General features: G+C 41.1%; 1 protein-coding gene across 24 annotated transcripts in view; it reads left to right on the top strand.

Annotated features, from left to right (window-relative positions):
* The window catches only part of CAMK2G (calcium/calmodulin dependent protein kinase II gamma), a 230,739-nt gene that overhangs the window by 129,987 nt on the left and 76,462 nt on the right, over positions 1-24,290 (top strand). For all 24 annotated transcript variants that reach the window (XM_075258052.1, XM_075258058.1, XM_075258050.1 and 21 more), the window contains exons 4-11: positions 2,889-2,943; positions 10,039-10,104; positions 21,257-21,329; positions 21,894-21,996; positions 22,101-22,184; positions 22,486-22,580; positions 23,330-23,452; positions 24,206-24,289. In XM_075258052.1, coding sequence (XP_075114153.1) covers positions 2,889-2,943; positions 10,039-10,104; positions 21,257-21,329; positions 21,894-21,996; positions 22,101-22,184; positions 22,486-22,580; positions 23,330-23,452; positions 24,206-24,289 — 683 coding nt within the window. The remainder of the gene's footprint in view (positions 1-2,888; positions 2,944-10,038; positions 10,105-21,256; positions 21,330-21,893; positions 21,997-22,100; positions 22,185-22,485; positions 22,581-23,329; positions 23,453-24,205; position 24,290) is intronic.

The following is a 24,290-nucleotide window of genomic DNA, read 5'->3' as shown; positions in this document are numbered from 1 at the left end:
TGCTGTGGTTATCCCAGATATGTATTAGAGAGTGTAGATTTGGCACGTATATTGCAGAATAAGTATTTTCTGCTTTATTCTTTATACTTTTTTTTTTTTTTTTAAAAAAAAAAGCACAGGCAAAGATTTTACAGTAGGAAATGATTTAAAGTTAACCTGTCAGATGATATTTGCTACCCGATGAACAGAATGTAATAGAGGGAGAGATGCTGAGCTCTGTGCTATATAGATTTACACAATATTTAGAAGGAATTCTGGGTAAGTCAATGAGTAAATCCTAGAAGAGACCGCTAGTGTCCTGCCTACTCTGCCCACAGAGGATGATTGACAGCTTTTTCTGTATTAGTGACAAAGCTGTCAATCTTTCCATGGGGGTGGGGATAAGTCAGACACTTTCACATAGGGCAGCAGAAATCATTTAATGATGAGGTTCACATTAGAAAGAGTGTTCTGCTTCATTGGTGGAGCCTAAGATGGTAGTCATTTCACGCCTACAGGCTCCTGTAATGTGAATCAGGTAATAATCATGGGTGATATTTACTACATGTGTTGTACTGAGTCATTTACCAGCTGCTTATGTAATGGAGAAACCCATTCCCTATCAGTTTGGGTTCCCTGTGATGATTATCTGTTTTACAAGCTAAGGATTACATTTGCACTTACATCTGACTATATCTGTTGGGAGTCTAATCTTTCTCTAGTTAAAAGTGTATTTAAAAAGATCCGTAATGCAAGTTATATAGCGGGTGTTAGGAATCTTACATTTCCCTATGAGCTATACTCACTACTACATGTTATTAAACCTGCGAGTGCTTCCACATGATGGACCGTACAGGGCTGTAGCCGCCCTCCATGGTGGTGATGTCATTGCTTTCTTTTAAGTGAAATCACTAATTGATTAGCAGTTTTTTGCTCATTAACCTGTGAAACAGCGTGGTAACCTGTGAAATGGTGTGGTAACCTGAGAGACCACGTGGTAACCTGGGAAACCGCATGGTAACCCCTGGGAAACCGCATGGTAACCTGGGAAACAGCGTGGTAGCCGGCAAAACGGCGTGGTAACCTGCGAAATGGCATTGTAACCGGAGAAACGGCGTGGTAACCTGGTAAACCACGTGGTACCCTGTGAGACCGCGTGGTAACCTGTGAGACCGCGTGGTAACCTGGGAAACGGTGTGATAACCTGGGAAACGGCGTGGTAATCGGCGAAACGTTGTGGTAACCTGCAAAACGGCGTGGTATCCTGGGAAACGGCGTGGTAACCTGCAAAACCTAGTGCACCTGTGAAACCGCATGGCCGTTAATGAGGGAAAGACGTTAATCGTTTATGTAAATGAAAGCATTGGTAACCACGTCCTGGCTACTGCACTGCGCCGGACATCCTTCCTTTCCTCATCTGTAGCTATTTACTGTCCCTTGTTGTATTTTTTGCACTAACTTATTACTTGATATAATTTTTGTTAATATCCAGGCTATTTAATATCTTAGCAAGGAGAGCACTTAAATATGTATTCAGTATAATGACTCTATCCTTGGTTATTATTTGCAGTCCTCATGAATTGAATAGTGAGTAAACTAGAAATGGTGTCATGCTGTATGTGGAATTCATGAATTAATACTTATTATTACTCCAATGCATTTAAAGTAAAAAGTGTAGGGACTTTTCTTTCTACAGCTGCTTTGCTGATATATACAAGTCCATGTCCATAAGACCAGACTACAAACAAATGGTGTATTGTGATCATGCGGTCATACTCCATACTCACCAGTGTTTGGAAAGGGTATTAAAGACATTTATTCGCGTTATATGAAGGGTTGTAAATACTACTTTGTACCCTAAAACAAACACATTATTAGTGACTTCAGATAAGAGTCCACAGTCCAGTCCCCCTCAATAAATACAGACCCCTGGATCAGGCAGGCATACATTGTGGGGGAATTTCCAGTGACTACACATTTGGAAGTTAGGGGATTTCTTTCAGTTTTGTTTGTATAGGTTTAGTACCCTAAGGATGGATTATATTGGGGAAACGACACTTCAAGCAGTGTGACAATTTTAGCAGCTTAGTCATGGAATTTGCCCCCGATAATTTAGCACCGGTCCCACACATTGACTACCTGGTTCTCACGATTTCTGGGACCCTTCAGCACATGGTATGCTTTAATAGTTTTCCAAATGCTTTAATTTGAAACCAATACAACGGCGAACAATACAGCGGAACAGATATTGTCTTTCTACAAGACGTAACTCCTTGACAGTTTTGCAGTTTTGTCCTAATACAATATGGACAACATAAAATAAATGAGGTGCTAATAAAAAAGAAATGACATCTTCATGTTTGGATAGGTTTTTACTTTAAATGATAGTTGTTCCAAAATAAGAATTTCTTATCATTCTAATATAGACACTTATACCATACCACAAGATCAGTCATAACCGAGCAAGAGTCAGGGCTAAGCAATCTTATGGTTACAAGAAAGACAGGGCAAAGGAGAAGGCTCCTGCTGCAGCCAGTTATCTTACAGCCAGACTGCAGATTAAGGAGGACGAGGAATATGTGTATTACTGGGACACACAGAGGCAATTTCTTTATAGGTTTCTGTTATTATTGTAATACAAGATAAAATAGAATCAAAGGAAAGAATGAGAATATGGGATGATGTGCTGAGATGTTTGGGTTTTTTTTATGGCATTTTCTATGCTTACTGTAGTGTTACCTTTAAGGTTATCGGCTAACCGCAGTTGTGTTCTCTAACAGACATCTGATAATGTGACTATTACGTAAATTAGAATGTTACTGCAGTTTGTATGATAGAAGTTGTATATGCAGTGTTTGAATGCTTAAGATTTTCATTGAGGTCTTCTTTTTTTTTTCTTTTCTCCGCAGTGCGTCTCCATGACAGTATTTCAGAAGAAGGTTTCCACTATCTTGTTTTCGACCTGTAAGTATTTACTTAAAGGAAGCTTCTCATATTTGCCTAGTAATTTTCAGCTACATGTCTTGTGTAACAAGTAGATGAGTTGACATCTGCGTATGTTAATTTTTTTGACTATCTGACTATTTATGTTGTTGGGACTCTGCATTTTTGTTGCCATCGCTTTGGCTGACTTTTGAGTATACAGATGTCAGCTGTAGAAAAAAAAGCCTGTTTGATAACATTTCCTGCAGTTTGTATGCTTTTAAAATATTGACAATGAAACAATTTTTTTAATCATTATTATACACTTGAATACTGTTGCTCAGAAGAGTTGCATTGGTGTAAGTTTTCTATGGGATCTCTTTTTATATTAAGTTATCATTAGTTTCCTATAAGCATTAAAGTGTAACTCCCATTTTTTTTTCTTCACTATTGTGTTGGGCAGTGTTTGGTAATCATTTTTTGTAATATACTTTATTAAACTATGTAACTTCCTTTTTATTCTAAAACAGGATGCAACATTCTCCCTAGCTGCCCCTTAACTGAACTGTTACTAGGTTACAATATGCAGTTGTATCATAAATGCGCAGCATTTACCAAAGGAAGGGAGGGGTGTCACTTCAAATGGCTGTATCTTTGATTTTATACCTAGAAAAGTTGTTCTGATATCATAAGAAAGCTGACCTTTCAATGGTGCCAATATATAAGTACTAGCTATAACAAAACATGAGTTGATGCTGCATATAAAATAACTTTCCTGACTGTGCTTTTAACTAGTGATATTTCTCATTCATTTACCGTATTTTTCGGACTATAAGACGCAGGTTTTAGAGGAGGAAAATAGGGAAAAAAAATTTTGAAGCAAAAAATGGTAAAATATTTAATATATGGGAGTTGTAGTTTTGCAACAGCTGCAAGGCCACATTGACAGGTGACCCTGCAGCTGTACGGGGACGCATAGAGTGTTTTTTTTTGCGGAGCCAGAAGTACTTTTTAGTTATACCATTTTGGGGAATATCTATTGCTTAGATCACCTTGTATTGAAAAAAAACCCGGTGGTTTATGACATATGATTTTCTACTTTTATATATATATTCTAGGGATAGGAGGTGATTTAGAACTTTTATTTATTTTATATTTTTATTATATATTTTTAAAGCTTTTTTTTTTTTTTTTTTTTTTTTTTTTTTTACTATTTTATTCCCCCCCGGGGGCTTGAACCTGCGGTCACTTGATTGCAAGTCCCATAGACGGCAATACAACTGTATTGCCATCTATGGGACATTCTGTCTATTAGTATTACGGCTGGTCATAGAGACCAGCCGCAATACTAATACAGCAGTGACAGGCCTGGGAGCCTCATTAGGCTCCCGGCTGTCACCCGAACAGGTCGGCTCCTGCGATATCGCCGCGCAGGAGCCGGCCTGCAACTTTACAGGTACGGGGCTGGTGGGGACCGGCTCCGGGGGAGAAGGGGCCACCGATACTGACCCGGCATCCGCTGTACTAGAGAGGCAGGTGCCGGCGAGGGATAGACGCCGGGGCCTGAGACATCGCTGCGCTCCTCTGCCCTGCATGAAGCCAGCGGCGGGGGGACGGAGGAGCGGAATAGCATCGCCCCTGCCGCTGCTGGCTTCATGCAGGGCAGAGGAACGCAGCGATGTCTCAGGCCCCGGCACCTGCATCTATCCCTTGCCGGCATTCGCCTCTCTATTACGGCGGGTGCCAGGCGCTACATTCAGACTATAAGACGCACCCTTCTTTTCCCCCCAAATTTTGGGGAAAAAAAGTGCGTCTTATAGTCCGAAAAATACGGTACTTCAATCCTGACAATATATGAAAGCTGAGGATCTCAGCTTTCTTATAAAACCAGAACCATTTTTCTAGGTGGTACAAAACTGGAAATTTTTTGGACTATAAGACACACTTTTCCCCCCCAAATTTCGGAGGAAAATGAGGGTGCGTCTTATAGTCCGAATGTGGGACCTGCCACCGCCACATTCCTGCCAACTCTGGTTTTCTGCAGCGGCAGGAGCATGGCAATACTGCAGGCCCTGTGCCGGCGGCTAACACACTCCCCGGCATCCACCGTTCTATTATAGCTGATGCCGGGTCCGGAGCGAATGCCTCCCCCCCCCCCCCCCATCAAATACCAAAGCTTATGCCTGCAGCTTAAGCTTGCAGGAGCCAACCTGTTTGGTGACAGCTGGAGCCTACTGAAGGCTCCCAGGCCTGTCATCGCTAGATTACTATTGCAGTTGGTCTATGACCCTCCGCAATAGTAATGTATAGAATCTCCCATAGACGGCAATACACTTGTCTATGGGACTTGCATTCAAATGATTGCAGGTTCAAGCCCCCCTAGGGGGTGCTAATAAAATAGTAAAAAAAATAATAATTTTTTTTTTAAATATAATAAAAAATAAAATAAATAAAAGTTCACATCCTTTCCCTAGAATGCATCTAAAATTATAACATTACTGTGAAACACATGCACATTAGGTATCCCTGTGTCCGAAAATGCCCGGTCTACTAATATTTTTCCTGTACAGTGAACGTCGAAATCAAAAGTGCTAAACCGCTGGGTTTTTCTCACCGTTTTGCCTCTGATTTAAATAAAAGGTGATCTAAGCAATAGACATTTCCCAAAATGGTATAACTAAAAAGTACATCTGGCCCCAGAAAAAAAATGCCCTATACTTCCCCGTACAGCTGCAGGGTCCCCTGTCAATGTGGCCTTGCAGCCGTTGCAAAACTACAAACCCCATACATTAAATATTTTACCATTTTTTGCTTGAACATTTTCTTCCCCTATTTTTCTCCTCTGAAACCTAGGTGCGTCTTATAGTCCAGTGCGTCTTATAGTGCAAAAAATACAGTATCCGTTTGAGTCTGTCTATTCGTATTGATGAGCCGTTTCGAATAGCACACACCCATAGGAAAGAATGGGAGCGGTCAGCACGCAGACTTTGCCGGCGGCCGTCTGCTTAACCCCCTGCGTGCTGGCTGCGTCTATTCATTCCTATGGGTGCGTGCTATTCTAAATGGGAGTTTTGAATAGTTCTCATTCATCTCTAAAGTTTGATAGATTAATAAAGTATATGCAAATGTTTTCTGCTCCCCACCAACACAACAGCAAAAAACATAAATAAAATGGGTAAAACACTATATGATATGAAACTATTATTCCTCTTTCACGGATTGAACTCCTAAAGGTGGATTGTGACATGCGTCTACTCTTAAGTGATTCAGAGATGAGTCCACTAAATGACTTGGACATGTATTTCAGTTGCACTTCTCATGTTTATCACAACCATTAGGATAAGTTTGCAGCGGATTTGTGGGCAGATTCCACCCAGATTGTTTTCAATGGGAGGCAAAGCACACTGCAGGATGCTGAAAAAAATAAGCATCCTGCTTGATCTTGCCGTGGATTCTGCAGCTTGAGACTCCTTGCTAGTTGGCCTCATTTATCTTGGCCCTATAAATAGAAGAAAGCCGCGACTGGTAGCCCTTGGGCTGGAAACGGCAGTGGAAAATGAGGGGGGATTCCACTAAATCTTCCACTATGTGAACTTACCCTTAGTTTATTAATAGAGAAAGTACTGGCCACATATGACATTTTGTGATTGAGGTTATGTTCATGCATAATGTTTGATCCTTTGGGGGACATGATGTGATTTTATTAAATGTATAAATATTTTTACATATTTCTATATGTTGTCAGGGTCTGGGGTTGCTAGGTGGGGTGGCATAGACACACAAGTCCAGTTTCTTTTAGTCCAAAACAAAGGTAGACTTTTATTTTCACTCAAAAAGTTAGTGTAGCAACAAAAGGAAATGATTTAAAAATAAATACCTGCCCGTCTAGGCTCTAACTAAACATAGAATATGTTACCTCACCTAGAATAACAGAAATCCAAAAGCCAGTAGAATCATTCAGGACACAGCTCCAAAAATATTACCTATCTGTTTGCTCTCCAGCCAAACTCTGACAAAGTGTTGCTGCTGGAGCTGGCTTCTTAAGCCTCCTTGACGAGGAGACTCTCTGCAGCTGAGTCGCTGCTGGAACATCCCCAAAGTGTGGACTGGAGGGGGGTGGAATGACAGGTCCCACTACCAACCTACCTTCCATTTCTAAATGCTCAGTAGACGAAAGTTGTCTGCTGAGAACAAACATTCCTTCTGGAGTTTTCTCATCTCCCCCACCTTAGTAGTCTGTGTGAGATGTACACCCCCTCCATTACCTGACCAACGTAACATATATGGTATGACATTATATGTTACGTGATAGAGGTCAAACACCACTACCTCTTAATAAACATAAATTGTATTGGCTTATTTGCTTGTTATTAGTTTTTTTTGTGTATAGTAAAGTGGGTTACTTACCTTCCAGTGCTCTCGTGTGTCAATATGTGAGCGATTTTTGTTTTTGTTTAGCTATTTTCTGTTTTTAGTGCCCGAATTTGCTGCTTTTAACTGAATCCTATATTAGTTCTCTGATCATTTTTTTTAAATATCAGAGTCGCAGGACCCTTTAACAGAGGCTGCAGATGACCCCTTTACATTGCTCGGTATTCTGCCTATGGTACAGTAGATAAAAGATTCCAGGAAAGCTGTGTGGAAGTCGAGTCCTACCGCTGCCTTGCTGTTATATGGAGTCTCTCTTGGTTATAGAAGGAGTCATTTCAGCTTTATAAGTACAGATGTTACAGAGTTAACCCAAACTTCTACAATTAGTTAAACTGCTGCAGCGTTATATCTTATCGTATGGGTTAACTCCGCTACATCTGTATATTAGGCTTTATTCACACAATCATAATGCAAATCAGACGTGAGAAATAGACATTTTTCTTGGCTGATTTGCATACATACGCCATCATTCACAGGTCCCTCATAGACTTGTGTCTATTTAGTTATCCATAAAAACAGCCAAAAATAGGACAGTTTTTGACAAACTGTTTACAAGGTCCGTCAAAAAAAAAAAAAAAAAAAGTAGCCATATGAATAGGAATGCATTGATTTTAGTTTAGCCGTGTGACAGCCTTTTTTGACAATCATGTGAATAGAGCCTTAGGGAATAGCTGTATAAAGCAGAAATTTTCCAACATGTCATGGAGACGTGCCAGATGATCACATCGGCAGAGCCGCACAGTCTATTAGCTCTGAACTTTTCTGTCATTTTTCATAACTAGATATCCCAAACTGTTTGAAGCCGTTCTTTAGAAATATTTCACACAACATTTTGAAGACCCTTCAGATTAATGGCATTTTTACATTGAAATTGTGTTACGTCTGCATTGTTTGTAGAGCGTTGCGGCTTTGACTTTAATCTCATCCACCAAGCGTTCTGTCAGTTGAACAGGGCAGTGGAGTTGGAAAAAAAGTTACTGACACTGATTCCTTATTTTTAATTATAGTAAACCAATATTGGTATCCTATAATGAAAAGGAATGTCCAGAACCTGGAAATATTTGATACTTATGACCAATCCGAAGGACAAGTCATCAGTAACAGATTGATTGGGGTCCAACACCTGAACCCCGTCATGATCAGCTATTTAAGCCACTGGAAGGTGTATGCTACATACTGTATATTCAAGTGAATGGGAGTAGGCCCACAGTACCAGAAGCCACCACTACACTGTTTGGTGGCCATATGACCATATACTGTAGCAGTGGGGCCAGAAACTGCATCACTGCTTCCATTAACTTGAATAGGAGCAGGGCTTCTCCTAGTCGCATACCTTTATATGTGGCTTCTGGTGGCCGTGTCAGCTGATAGGTGCAGGGCTCGGTTGTTGGATCCCGACTGTCCTTATCCTGACCTCTGTATATTTCATTAGTATCACATATGTTCAGGTCCTAGACAACACACATTCATTTGAAGCATAGTGACATGGATTATAAGGGGGTAAGTTCCCACATAGCTATTTGGCACTGAATCCACCTCAAATTCCGCCTGAAATCCACCTGCTATTCATATGATGGGAAGGCAAGTAGCTGATTTTTTTCAGCTAGTGGAAAAATAAGCATCCTGCCTGAGAAATCCCACGTAAATAATGGGAGACAAAAAAATATACTTTTTCTGTTGCTGTGCAGTTTGTTAAAATCTGCTAGCAGAATTTGTGCCTGCCCAATAAAGCTAAAATACAGTGGGACTTTTCTCCAAATTCAGCATGAAAATCAGCTTCAAATTCAGCGTCACAATCCTCGTCTGTTTTTGTCAAGCAGAATCCACTTTAGATTCCTGAAGCAGAAATTTTCAGCTTGGCAAATACATAATCAAATTCAGTGCTAAGCTTACCCTTAGGGCTAGTTCACATGGGGTCGGTGGGGCGGATTTTGGCACCGAGAGTGACGCGGGGAGCCTGCCACGACTGTCGGGGTCATGGCTTCCCCCTCCAGAGGTGGCTCAAATGAATGGATTATGACGTGGATTACGCGTGTGAACGGGCCCAGTGGTTTGGCTTATCAAATGGGTCGTCCCACTATTTTCTTTGCTCGGAGATCCCCACTCAGACATTCTTACTTACCTATTACACCCACTATATTGTACACAAACAATCCTTAGCAATGATAGAAGATATCTGGATACAAAGGTTGCCATTTGTTTCATCTGGAAACCAGTCAAATAAACGTAGGATGTTTCATGAAGTTATCTCCGAGTCCCTCAGTTAATATAAAGGCATCAGTACCTTTTTAGTTTACAGAACTGGTTGGTCTGAATTCGACTTTAATCCTTGTCCCAGATACTTCTATTCCTATCAGAAAACAAAAGCAGAAAGCTTTCTTATTTTCAGCAGAAGTCTTGCTAATGCTCCCGTCCATACGTCTAATGGGATACATTATGTTTGTTTGTCTGCAGGGAAATGTGAAGGGTCCCTCCTGGGTAGTTAATGCCTACACTGAGTCACCATGTCTGTTATCAGCCAGTTTGCAGTTCCTGAGAGTTGCTCTTAACACAGCGCCAGTTGACCCTTCATGGCTCGCTCTTGTAGAGAGGGAACGCTCTGCCACAGGCTTCCCTTAGGCTTTTAGCTTTGCTGTTGGATGTTTGATTATATTTATTCTTTTTTCACCCATTTCTCAACAGCCTTTTTCTTTCTTTATCTCTCAGGGTCACAGGCGGAGAGCTGTTTGAAGACATTGTAGCAAGAGAATATTACAGTGAAGCAGATGCCAGGTGAGGATAAATCCGTCACATTCGGAAGGCATGGGAACAATCTCTCAATCGTTTCCATTGTTCCTACCTTTCAAGGGAAAACCTCTGGCCTCAGAGACATGCCTTTGGAAAATAACCACTCTCTTCTCATTGTTACTACGTGTGTATGTGTAGCAGTGACATAAACAATCCTTTGAGGAATGAGAGTCAGCGGAAAGTCTGCGCGCACACAGGCTGTGGTGACTATGAGCAATTCTTGCTTCACTACTACTATAAATGATATAGTTAAATAAAGTAACTAAGTATGTATTACTTGCTAATAAGCAGTTTGTACATGCTGAGAAGAAAATGAAACAACATTTTAAGTGAGTATGGCTGATCGCTAGTGTTTGCCATCAGACACAGGGGCTTTTTGTCCCCAATTGGATTTTTCATACTGAGCACTTATGCACAGCATAGGTTCTGGCGACCTCCATGCGCTGGAAATTACAGGATCTGATAGGAAGCATGTGCAGGCTACTCCTGTTCAAGTAATAGAAGCGCAGCTGCCGTTCCCCAGCGCCACCGTTATAAGTGGATAGGGCTGCAGCCTGCACACACTCCTTGTCTCATGCAGCAGCAGCTTATCTGTACGTGGTCCAGGTGCTGGACCCTCACAGGTCAGTTACTGATGAGGGTTCGTTAAATGTCCGGTGTGTGCGTTCCACCAAGTTTCCGTCTTCAGCCCGGAGAGACTGAACAGGGGATGGAAACCTGGCGGTCAGTTTTAAAATCCAATCACTTGAATGGGTTTGTAAAGGTGACTGCCGGTTTCTGCCTGCGGCCTGTTTGTGGGGAAACCATTCTTTTTAGCTGGACACAAAATCCTGCATGTCCAACTTTGTGTCCGGCTAAAAAAAACAGTTTCCCTGCAGACAGGCAGCAGGCAGACATTAGCGGTCACCTTTACAAACCCATTCAAGTGAATGGGTTTTAAAACTGACCACCGGTTTTCTGTCCCGTCCAGTTTTACTGGGAGACGGAAACCCAGCAGAATGCACACACCGGACACTGAGCGCAAGTGTGAATGAAGCCTGACTTATCCAGTGTGAATTCTTCATTCTTAGGGTTGGTGATAGTCCAACATTATAGCTTATTCAGGTCCTGGGTGAGAAGATGATATTCAGGTCCTGGGTGAGAAGATATTATTCAGGTCCTGGGTGAGAAGATATAAAAGTTGAAAACTGAGCTTCTTATGAACTGCTGCAATATTTACTTCCATAACTTTACTCCCCTCCTTATATCGATAGCTGTTCTTTACATCACTTGTCTCATCTTACAAAGACAGGTGTGAGATTTGTTTCGGATGTTTTTGGCTCACAGAGGATTGTCTAGATTGTATCCACCTTTCAGTATGGGTTATCCATCTCTAGATGTGAATAGCATTTTCATCCATTGACACCAAGAGGAGATCCTAAAACTCAACTGATAGACGAGAGATATAGGAATGTTTAAGAACTTTATTATACGATGATTAAGCTTCATTTACATGAAACTGGAAAACCCCTTTAAACATGTGGTATTGACTCACCCGGGCTCACGGTGAGAGCTACATCAGATAGAAAGATTTGCCTAATCAAGTACATTATTACTTTTTCTGAACTGTTGTAAGAAAATATATGGCACTGTATTCTCCGAACTGCTTCACAGCTGCCAAGTGTTAATTCAGGCTTTGACTACTGCGGATAATTACTAGCTGCTAATTGTATTCAGGATTTTGGATAGAAAAATGGTTCTGTGCACTTTAAAAAGTTGCTATGTCAACACTTATACAGTATACGAACTTGTAATATGGAGGTATTGCAGTAAAGAACCTACAAGGCAATTGTATGTACTGTGATTCCAGGGCATCAGTTATGTCGTCCATCAACATTATGTGTATTCTTTTCTGATGCCAGGCTTAGTATGGCTGTTTTTATTTTTTCAGCTCTAAATCTGGCCATGTTGTCTGAACCACGTGATTTCAGAGTGGGAGACAATTGACCATCTAATGTGCATGGAGGCTTACTGGCTTCCCATTGATAACAGATGTAGGGAGAACATGTGCGCACTCAGCCAAGCCCAATATGTATGTATTCGGGAGTGTCAAGCCTTATTCACATGAACATCAGAAATGACCATATGACTGTTCACATGGCTATAATAATATAATACAATATAAGGACCATCAAAAAACAGGACATATCCCATTTGTGTCCCTTTTCACAGCTCCCTTAATACACTCAAGTCTTTGAGCAATCTGTGAAATAAGTTGACTCTCAGGTCTGCTTGGGGACCCCCCGAACAGAAACCTAATCCACTTAAAAAAACGGTCACCTTCAGAAACCTGCGGACCTCATAGACTATAATGGAGTCTGCCTGGTTTCCGCATGAAAGGGGTGAATAATGTGGAGAGAAATGCGATGCTTGCAGCGCTTTTTTCTCCGCATTTTTCAAGCGATGAGGGGAACAGAATCCCCGTATGGAGAGCCAATGCTGGTGTGAACCCAGCCTAAGTTTATATAGTGCATTTTTACATTTCATTTATAACTGCAGTAACATCTAGCACATGCAACTATTAGGGATGAGCAAACTGACTTTGAGCCAAAATTTCCAAAGGGCCCAGAGAATAATAAATATAGGCCCAGGAGAAGTGAGGAAAAATGAGCTATAAATGAGCTATACTCTGCTTGTCACACCTCTCCTGGGGAGCCTTGCTGCATCTGTGTGTCCCCTGGCAGCCTCTTCCAGCCACTTTGATCTAGTAGCATGACGTCAGCACACCACACATGACCGCTGACACCAATTATATGTCTTAACATTGACCTCGGAGCACATGGTGTCAGCCAGAGGCTGGAAGAAAGTGGTCGGGAACTGTCAGAATCTGTGAGGATGCACAGGAGAGGTGAGACAAGGTAAGTATAACTCTTTGTTATTATACTCACCTGCCCTGTGTCTGCATTTATTGTATTTTGCTTCTATACACTTCCAGCAATCCAATATGAGGGCCTATCCTCAGGAATAATCATGGAAACGAATCTCATGAAGTTTGCCCCTCTCTAGTTACTATGCATTTCACCTTTAAACTGGTGGCCAATAAATTGAAAACCTCTGTATTACTGAATGTTGGTATACAGGTGAAATATATATTACTACGGATAAAACCTGCATGCAGTTCTAAAGTAAAAAGTGCCACATAAACCCAACGCTCGAGAGAGCGGTTAGCTGTATGAGCATACAGCTGACCACTGTCTATTCTTTATGTCCAGCCTAAGCCTTTATAGTTTCTTTCCTTTCCATAATTTATCAATTGACCTGTAAATCATTTTTGTTTCTTAATATTTTATGACCACAATTTTAGAGTTAAGGGAAAAAAAAATTCCTCTACTATATTAACAGTGTGAAAGTGGCGATACTCTGTAACTATAGAAATATACTCATTGGAACTGGAATTTGGCTGCTCCACTGTTTGTCACATTTGGAATTACTTTTCTAGCCCCCACCATTTCCAAGCAATGAGCGATCTTCGTTTTGATGCTTGATATGGTAATTAGGCTTTGTACTGACAGGTGGGCGGTGTCAAGCGAGTGGGGGTGGGAGGTGATTCAGAGCGTCAATCATAGCTGGACAGTGTCAGAGCTCACAAATAATGCAGAGTCAATCCTGTGATTGGTTAAACTTCTGCAGCGTGGTCTCTTCTCACAGAACACGACAAAAAATATGAAAAGTCATTAAGAATACATTTTTAATTGTTTTTTTGGTCATCTTCTGTGATAAGATATCATATTACAGCAGTTTAACCAGTTGCAGAAGTTCACGTTAAACTGGTTGTCCAGAAGAAAATAAAAATTAACCCCTAAACTAAACCCCCTCCCCCGCCTAATTACATTTACCTAGATTGCCAGGACAGTCACGTGACCACCCCAGACACACTTTCTGATATTCCGGTGATGTCCCGTTTCTGGAAACTGAACGTCACCAGTACTCCCCCATTCCCTTCATACTTACCTGTCTTCTGGGCAGGAAGCGTCACTTCGCGCCTACACTATAGAGCCAGTGATTGTAGCTCTACTGTGCAATTTCCAGCAGAAGGGAAGAGCTGAAGGATCCTGCCTACCACGCATACGTAAGAAGTCCACAGAAGAAGCTGTTGGGACAGAAGAAACTGATCTCCAGGACACAGAAGACAGGTAAGTATAAGTGGGTGGGGGGTGAGTTAGGTAGGTAGGTAGGACTAGTAGTCTGCGGGCTAGATAGGGAAACAGAGAGGGAGTGAGGGGATCTGAAGCTAAGGCAGCAGGAAGCTACCTATATAAACAAATGTAGAAGATGCCAGGAGTTCCCAGAGAAACTCTGAAATCACTCAAAATACTGCAAAGGGTGCAATTATTAAGCCATTATAGCACTAAAATACATTATAATTTAAAAAACCCCAAAACAAAACAAAAGTAATTTTTTTTTTGGCTCGGAAAACCCCTTTAACTGTGAGTTCACTGTTCTGCTACTGACTCACATTTACATTGTATACGCTATCTAAATCAGAGGCTGTGAGCTGGTCTTCTGTGAGTGGCTACCTCAGTCTCTTATCTAGTGTGAGACGCCTTTCAGTAACAAGTAAGAACATCATTGGGTGCAGTTATATATTTGTGTGATTTTGGCATATGCTAAATCGCTGACATATTTCTAAGCATGCATACATATTGACTTCGCCAATAAAATACCATCTGGAGGAAAAAGCAAAATGTGCCTTTGGCTGCCAGCTTGTTTTGTATATTGTGTTCTATGTTTAGATGTGCTGCTTCTATACATTTATTTTATAAAGATTGCTTTTTTATCTAAAAATAACTATAGTAGTAGTAGTTAATATAGTAGTAACTGTATTCCTCGTAATTTAGAATTATACTGTAGATTACTATTAGTAGCATGGTAAGTCAGGAAGTGTGTTCTTATTGTCTACTTCTTAAGATGATACCTGATAAAGGCTTTTCCAATCTCTAAAATTAGCAGCGGTGGTTCCTTGAAGTGTCTTGTTTACATCCTCAGCATACATACTGATGTCACTCCTGGGGACGGCCATTGGCTGCCGTGGTCCAGTGCTCTTGTGCTTGCTATATACACTGAAACCCGCAGGGAATTCACAATTCAGATGGAAGCTATACATGGTTGTGTGACATTTCTTGCCGTATCCCTGTGTCTGAAAGTGCCTGGTCTACTGAATATAGGGTATCTGCAGTGCTCCTGTTCCGTTGGGAAGGGGTTAATAGGAGCACCGCAGATACCGTATATTCAGCCAGGCTGAATTCCAAGTGGGGGAAAAAAAACTCTGTCCTCAAGCTCAGGGAAGGGGCAGACAGAAACCAAAACACCCCCTCCCCTTCCCCAGCAACTACTGCACCCAAAAATTCTGGCCATTTTAATTTTTGAAATTTTCCAGTAGCTGCTGCATTTCCCCCCTAGGCTTATACTCGAGTCAATAAGTTTTCCCAGTTTTTTGGGGTAAAATTAGGGGCCTCGGCTTATATTCGGGTCGGCGTATACGTGAGTATGTACGGTAACACATGTATCCATCGACTCAAAATGGAGATGTAGCAGATGGTGAAAAAAAAAAACGTCCGTTAGCTGTCTTGTGAAAGAGGGGGGGGCCTTGGGGTGCTCATACATACACTGGTTTTACCATCAATTGCTGTGGTTTTGCTATGTGGTTTTCATTTTGTGGCTTAGACAAAGGAAGCGCAGTTTCAAAAACCACTAGAGGAATGGGCACCCTGAGGGACCATATGGGTTATAGGGTTGTTGAATTATCTTGATCCCGAAATGCTTTAATAATTCAGAACAGAGGTGTTAGGTGCTTGTGTACTTCCCTTGTCTAATAATACATTTGGTTTAAAAATCATAAATTATTCATTGTGACAAATCTACGATGGAGAATAAGTATATATGTGGGGTTTTTATTACAGTGGATAATTACAAGTTACTAGCTTATTGTTACAACTATGGAAAAAAAAAAAAGTTCAGTGCCCCAAGTTAAAGGGGTCATCCACTTTTTTTTTTTTTTTTTTTTTTTCAAGGTCATCAATCTTAGATTGGTGATCTATGACGGGCTTTTCCAAGGCTCTCGGCTCGGGAACTGTAGTATTCACATGCTATATTTTTGTATAGTGCCTGTTTTAGGCTTCACAGCAGTGCTCCATATACTTAAAAAGGTGTTTGGGATAAAATTAAATCCCTACACTAATCTAAACCCCCCTTTCCCCACCTACTTTCTAAATAGCATAATTTATCAAAAATGTATATTTAGCCAGTGACTGACTGCTTCACCCCAAGTGTGAGAAGGAGCTATCGGAGGTCCTTCCTCGCAACCGCGGTCAGGCTGTATAATCATCAGGGTAAGCAAAGATCACTCCGCACAGAGAACTAAATGATCCCGAGTCCTTCTTTTTCTTTTTAGTTGCTATGACTCCTAGTATCTTTTCTATCTGCCCTCTTCTAGTTGTAGATACAGCCTTGTGAACATCACTCAGACCGCCATCTTTTATGCTGTCTCCATAATGTTTATGTTAGTGATTATTTGGGCAGTATCCAAATAGTCACAGCAGAAAAGCCAACCATTAAAAATACATGGCACAGACTGTAATAGCGTATACCTTTGTTTCACATACAATTTCTGAGGAGCAGGGAGATAAATCTGTGCCCAAGACAGTTCAAAGAAAGTTGTTCTGTGAGGATAGGAGAGTGACAGTCATTGTTGTGGGATTGCAAGAGTAATTTCAATAGGCATTTAGAAGGGTTAGGTAATCTGTTCCCACAGCTAAATAATGATCACACTGCTATTTGGAGAGGACTGCCTGGAAGTCAGGGGATAAACCAGAAAACAGAATCATTTGCCTTTCTTTGAAATGTGTAGAGTTTGCAGTATTCCTTTTAAAGTGAAATGTGTGAGCTACAAAAGATTGGCACTTTTTTTCATTTCCTGTTAGATCCCATCCCAAAGGCATAGAGATTGGGAACAGAGAAGTTCTTGTTTCTGCTACAAAGCTTGATTGATATGGTATCCACTGATAGGCTGCATCTAACTGACGGGGAAATAGAAAAATAATAGAATTGAGTTCCACTAAGGGAACATTCCCAAAACTAAGTTACTATGTGTGCCAGCGACAGAGACACTTGGAGACTTTGTCCATTTTTGGGCAAGATGTTGCAAGCTAAGCTAGCTTTCCCTCGCTGCACTATACGGGTGGTATTTGGGGACCTCATGCAAGGCCTTTCTGCTACAAAACTCTCCTGGGAAACATTGGTTACTTTTATTTTCTAGCCAAAATCTCATGCAGAAGTATATCAGTCTGAAGGTTTAGATTTTTGCAAAGTATTTAGGAAGATTCTTCTATAGGATTTCTTTATTGGGTAACCGTTTCAAGCTTGGGCTTACCTAAATGTCCTACTTTGCCCTAATAATTCACCTAGTTTTTCTGCTCTCTGACTTTTTTTTAGTGTAAGTAGGCTTTTCATACAGCATTACATTGTACTATCACATCAACAATAAAGACAGAAGAAGACCAATTTGTCTACATCTTATGCTAGGAATGGCTGCTCAAGTGAGTCAAGTATGGCATGTATACTGGATGATTGCCGGGCATGAAGGATTTCAAGAATGAAAAAATATAGGGCAGGCAACAAGGTTCCAATGTATCTGTCATTTGTAGTAATAAAGGTGGGCCGCCTTATAAGTTAGGCTGGTTTCACTCCAGGAAAATAAGGTCAGTGTACATTTACCTTCCCAAACCTGGCATGGCTCAACAGAACTGACGTGTCGACTTTAGTTCAGCCGAGCCATGTTTGAGCTTGTATGTGTAGGGTCAAAAAATAAAGGAAATATAAAAAGAATAAAGCAAAAGGGAATGTGAAAATTAAAGGGGTTGTTTGCGCTTTATTTCTTTTGATACTGATCAGCCATACTTTCTTTTGATAGGCTATAAGTATATGTAAGGGTAAAATATATATATATATATATATATATATATATATATATATATTTTCCAGTCACAAAAAAAATTCTAAAACGTTCCAGTTCTCATTACGACCATTATTAGTCACTGTCACTCAGCAGTCATCTTATTATGTACCACGTCATTGTTACACTCTATTATAAAACTGGAGGCAGATAACACAGGATCTGTTATTGACAACAGTCTCGCAGATCTGCCAGTAAGGGGACCCCTATATGGCACCAGGAACTGTCAGCGGTCCTCCATTCTGGTTATAGGTGTAGATCCCAAATATTGGATATGCTTTTATCAGACATTTCCACAGAGCTTGCCTCCATGCATCACCTACCCTTAGAAATACACTGTCTACCAATAAGTATTTGGACACCTGTGGTAGAATAGAAGAACAACATTTATTCCTATTCAATAGTTGGTAGAGCCTCCACGAGTGACAATTACAGCCCCTCTGGGGCTTTCCACAAGTCCTTGTATGACGGCTAGTGGTATTTTATTCCATTCGGCTTGGAGAAGACAGGTAAGTTCTTTGTCCAATTTTGGACGGCTGCTGCACCCCTTAGTTCAGCGATCCAACTCGATAGGGTTGAAGTCTAAGCTCTGGGCAGGCCAGTCCAGTCTGTTAACCTGATTGTCACTGTACCAAGCCATGGTAGACCTCACTACATGACAGCTGGAAGTAACATTGGTCCGACCCATAGAACCGCTATAATGTAGGAAGCACACGGTTATCTAAAATAGTGCAATAGGCGTCGGCGTTGAGTTTACCGTGCACTGGGATCAAGGCGTGGCGTACATCACGACCACAGATATCTTCATTGGCATGGGTCTCCAAATACTTATTGGTAGCCAGTGTATTCTTATATGATGGATGAGGCACTGAGCTGTGTCTAAGATTGTAATAGTCCTTTAGGTTTTCTCAGCCTCTTTCTAGGACCTGATCTCATAGTATAAACACTAGTCTAAAAGCATATGGGATACATTTACCATCTGATCTTGTGCTGTAAGTAAAACAGTGTACATGCAGTGAAATGGATTGTTTTCCCTTCTGATCGTATATCACAGGACACATTATATGCATGGGATTCTACAAGGCATTTCTTGTACATGTTTACAGTCCATGGCCACATATTTCATTGGAAATGAGCTTATACATCTGTCCACAGACATTAAAATGTCATATGAATCTCATTTCCATTGGAGGAATGTGTCTCTTGCATTTGGCCGCATACCTCTGTCCAGTTCCCATAGCAGACCAATATCACAGGACACATAGGACCCATATTGTGATGGCTGCACTTACAAATGCTGGCAGCTGTCCCTGGGAGCGGGCAGGACAGGACAGGAAGTTCTGCATTCACTAGAACATGTGCTCAGAGTCTTGGAGGGAATCATTCTGGGCTTGGTGTAACCCTCATGACCATGCTAAGGGAAGGCTTGTGATTTTAGTCTATTTATTTCAATACCATCTAAACAGCAGGGACCAGTCTGAATAGAGCAGCTCTATATATTGCTACTTGATTTGGCTCGAGGTTCTCTAGTGCAAATAATAGAATACGACTCTCAGGTCTCCAGGCTGGGATACATTACTAGCAAAGCTACAGTAGTCCAAAGACGATGGTGCAAGCATGAAATGTCAAGATGTTACAGTGGAAGTGAGCAGCACGGCTACATATCTGAAGACTGGGGGATTCCAGAGAACACACGTTCCGCTGTAAAACGCATCAGTAACATCATAATGTTAACAACCTGCTGGTGCATTGCTTTGTTTTAACCTCGGCAGAGATTTATCAGAATATTTTAAATATGCAGCAGAGGAAAATGAGCGGAGCAGAATGTATCTGATCTTCTTCTAAAAGGCTGTTGCTCCGGTTGCCAAGCAACAAATTTTCAAGAACTCTGCCATAGTGAGCGTTCACACAAACCCTTTATGTTCCCAAAGGCAACAGAGAGATGAAGTTTGCAGATGTGCAGGAGAGCAGAGGATTCCGATTCTTATTTCACAGGCAGATTAGTAGTCGCTGTCAGGTTTGGAGAAAGGTAACATGTCGAGGGCCGGGGAGGACATCTAGGGTTATTTGTGCAGTTGATGCCTAATCTTTGATAGCTATGTGTATACCAGGCTCGAAGAGACTTAATATCTTCTCTACCCTCAGGTGCCTTTACTGTAAAGGCTTATGGTTGGCCTAGTCTTTGGACTCACAACAAACTCTATCAAATCGTCTCCCATCAGAAAATGTTGAAAAGGGACAGATGTGACGAGTCAAAGGGCTTTTAGGCCACTACATTATGTTACACACAGAGTGACTAAGAAAAAACTAAAACAAGAAATATTAATCTCTGCAGTGGCCTCCTCTTATGGCACTGCCTGGATCCTGTGCTGGTTTTTACTTCCTAGCCAGGAAATGACATTGAGCCCATCACTGGCTGAAACAAGTCACCGCCATGACACACATGTCCCGTGTGTTGAGAGAGACCAGCAGGGCACCTGCGCAGCGTCACGACAGTAGTTTCATGAGCTTAGTATTGCTTACTATAGTTTATAAAACGTCTTTGATTTGAGGCCATTCAGAAATGTTGTTTTGGGTCTGGTTCCAGGCCCTCAGGTGACCTAACCAGCCTTGCGACTTTCTGCTCTGTCCTATTGTGGGTTATTTTAAACTTGTGTTTCTCTGATTTTAGAAATGGTTCTGCAAGTTTAGTACGCCCCCTCGCTTTCCTACTGTTAATTAGGAAGCGCTTAGTTATCAAAGCTCCAAGACACAGCTCAATGCAGATCTACAACTCAGCATAGGCAATGGCTGCATCCAGCAGGGCCTGATAAAATAACGCCATATCAACCACTATTTGCCCTAACAAATCCCCAAAGTAAAGTGAATGGAACGATCGTGATGTGGTACTCTGGGCTCTGTATTTGGCTAAGTCTCCATTTATAGGGTGGGCACGGATACTCGCCCATCACAGTGCCATTGGCAAAATGAGCAGTACCTGAAAGAGTCAAAGAAATGTTGTGCAGGATGGTTATTATACAGTGGTAGACATCTAATAGTGAATGATGTGATTGTTACTAGGGTCATCTCTAGATATATGTATGATAGAATGCATGTTCCCTTAATTCTGGATGTTCATCATTTACTATGTGTGTCTTTCCTGTACAGCCACTGTATTCACCAGATCCTGGAAAGCGTCAACCACATCCACCAACATGATATTGTGCACAGGGATCTTAAGGTAACCTTCTCCATTTCACACTCCTGTTCATTATGCAGTACATATTATAAAGCTATCTGCTTACCTAAGGCACATGCCCTGGAGCCTGTTGTTTTTGTATAGGCCATAACCATACCCAGCCAATCTATACCATAGTTATACTATATAAGTTATCAGAATGTCATTTTTCCTGCCGTATTTACAGTATTTGCAGTTTAATCTTGATCTTGAGTCTCATCTCCCGGGTTTTGCCTGCTTCCTTTCTTCTCGTCTCTCTTTCCTACTTTTTTTCTTCAGCACAGCATTACCACCTTCTTACACGTAAGCTCTTACACATAAGCCTCTTGGGCTAATCATATGTCAGGCAAGACACTAGATTGTCAGGTATTGGTGGATAATTACATCTGCAATGCTGCATCAGAATGTTACAATCGCCACCTAGTGATTACTAGAATCATTACATGTCAGCGATAACATCTTTAATCTATTAGTGTACAGTATATTGCACCATGATACCTTAGATCTGTAACATGGAATAATCCCCATGCTTCTAGGTATGATCTGTTTGTTATCTTTTCACCGTAGCCTGAAAACCTGTTGTTGGCTAGTAAATGCAAGGGTGCTGCTGTGAAACTGGCTGATTTTGGTCTTGCTATTGAAGTTCAGGGAGACCAGCAAGCATGGTTTGGTAAGTGTGGCATTATAACCATCGATTACCTATATAGTTTAAGGTTTGCCGGTGACTTACGGAGAGCGAGAGTCATTGTAACCACCACTCCTTGTATCTTGCAGGCTTTGCTGGTACACCAGGTTACCTATCCCCAGAGGTGTTAAGAAAAGATCCCTATGGAAAACCAGTTGACATATGGGCTTGTGGTAAGAATCCTTCCCGTTCTCATATGAACTTTGTGGTGGCGATAAGGCTCCCGAATAAACTAGAAGACTTGCCCAAGTTTGCTGCTGATTACATCACTATGTCAATGTATTTTAGCCATAAGGTTTTATTCACACTGTGCAGCCGTGATGCATTTTTTGGTTGCAGTTTTGCCAAGATTTTGTAAAACTGCTCTAAAAACTAAAGTGCAGAAGTGCAGCTGTTACATGTGAATCCAGCCTGAGGCTCAGTTTTGAGAAAAAGAAACATGTGGCATTTTTTTTTTTGGTTGCTTTGTTGCAGGGGTCATTCTGTACATATTACTAGTGGGTTATCCTCCATTCTGGGATGAAGACCAACATAAGCTTTATCAACAGATCAAAGCTGGAGCCTATGATGTAAGTAAGAAACTTCTTTTGAAAAATTGGGGTGTTTTTTTTTTTTTGGTAAAGAAACTTCTTGTTTTTAGGTCGTCTTTTGCATAAAGCACTTTATCCTTTGTTTCTTATTGTACATTATACTGATATTCCTGTGTGTATGGGTTCACATGCAGTTGCTTAATTTGGACTAATGATGACCTATCTTTAGGACGGGGCTTCAGTATGTGATAGGCGAGGGTCCACACCCCACTGATCAGCTGATGGAAGGGGCTATGGCGCTCCAGAAGCGGTAGCAGCTCTGTACATTGTTTATTGGGCATTCCTTATAACTGTACGTTACTCCCCTTCAAGTGAATGGGGAGGAGTTGCAATACCAGACATGTCTATGGTATTTTTCTAATCCTGAACAAAACTTTTTCACATACTTGGTCACGCACTTATAGTTCAGATAATCGGCAACATAAAGACTAGGATCTACAGATATATTTGGCAAATTTATGAACCTCTTTAATTTACCATATATTGTACTTTCCATTGCTGTATATTATAATAAGATTCAATTGCTTTTACTCCGAGATTTCATTGAAACCCTGAGTGATATTTGTCACTGTCTTACCCCATTACCTGGAGATTCCCTACTATGTTATTACCACATGCTGCTGGCATTACATTTATTGTTATGTCCTTATGTGGTGCTTTGTGTCCTATGTGTCCATGTCCGTCTTTTTCTGACAAATCTTTTTCTGTCTTGAATTTCTTGTTTTTAGTTCCCTTCGCCTGAGTGGGACACAGTCACCCCTGAAGCAAAGAATTTAATCAATCAAATGCTGACAATAAATCCTGCAAAACGCATCACAGCAGATCAGGCTCTGAAGCATCCGTGGGTCTGCGTAAGTTATACTATACTGCGTGCACTAACCTGCAACCTGGCTGCACTCCTATTACACCTATAAACCCAGTCTGGAGACTTATAGGCCAATTTTTATAACAATTCAGCTATTTTTTTCATGAAGTTTCTTTTTTATTCTGTTATGAAAAAGCTGCGTATGTGCAATTCACCTCAATAGGGCAGGATAGCACATGCGTGTCATATGACCAGCTGACAATGAGGAATTAAAATTCCTTGTTCGTGACAAAGTTGAGGGTCCTAGTTTTTAGGGTCGTAGTGTTTTAAAGGAATTTGTCCAGCCCTTTAAAAGTTTGCTTAAAAGCTCAAAATGGTCTAAAGTATCCACGTTAGGGTCGCTGTTTTTACTGATCCTCTGCCTCTTGGCAGTGTTTGTGCTGGGGCCTACAGTAGTGATGTTCCGACACAGACATTTGACTGGCATAGGAAACCCCGCTGAGGTTACATGTTCATGTCAAAACATCATCATTGGAGGATATAGAGATTAATAGGGAACTGGATGTGGTGTCATAGGAGCAGCAAGGGGAATGCTACATCATTTTACATCATACTGAGCATTGAACATCTTAGGGGTTTGGACAACTCATTTTAAGTAATAAATCATGAAATTATGTATCATAAAAGATGACAACACAATAGTGATCACCAAAACCACTTTAATTTGTGCTTCCCATTGTCCACTTGCTTTGCTTTCTAATGTTTTTCTGGTTATTTTTTTTTTTTTCTTTTATTTTAGCAACGATCAACAGTTGCCTCCATGATGCACAGACAAGAGACAGTGGAGTGTTTGAGGAAGTTCAATGCCCGGAGGAAGCTTAAAG

Source organism: Leptodactylus fuscus, chromosome 10, assembly GCF_031893055.1.
Source record: "Leptodactylus fuscus isolate aLepFus1 chromosome 10, aLepFus1.hap2, whole genome shotgun sequence".
Classification (NCBI taxonomy): Eukaryota; Metazoa; Chordata; class Amphibia; order Anura; family Leptodactylidae; genus Leptodactylus; species Leptodactylus fuscus.
This window is presented reverse-complemented; position numbering and strand designations above follow the sequence as displayed.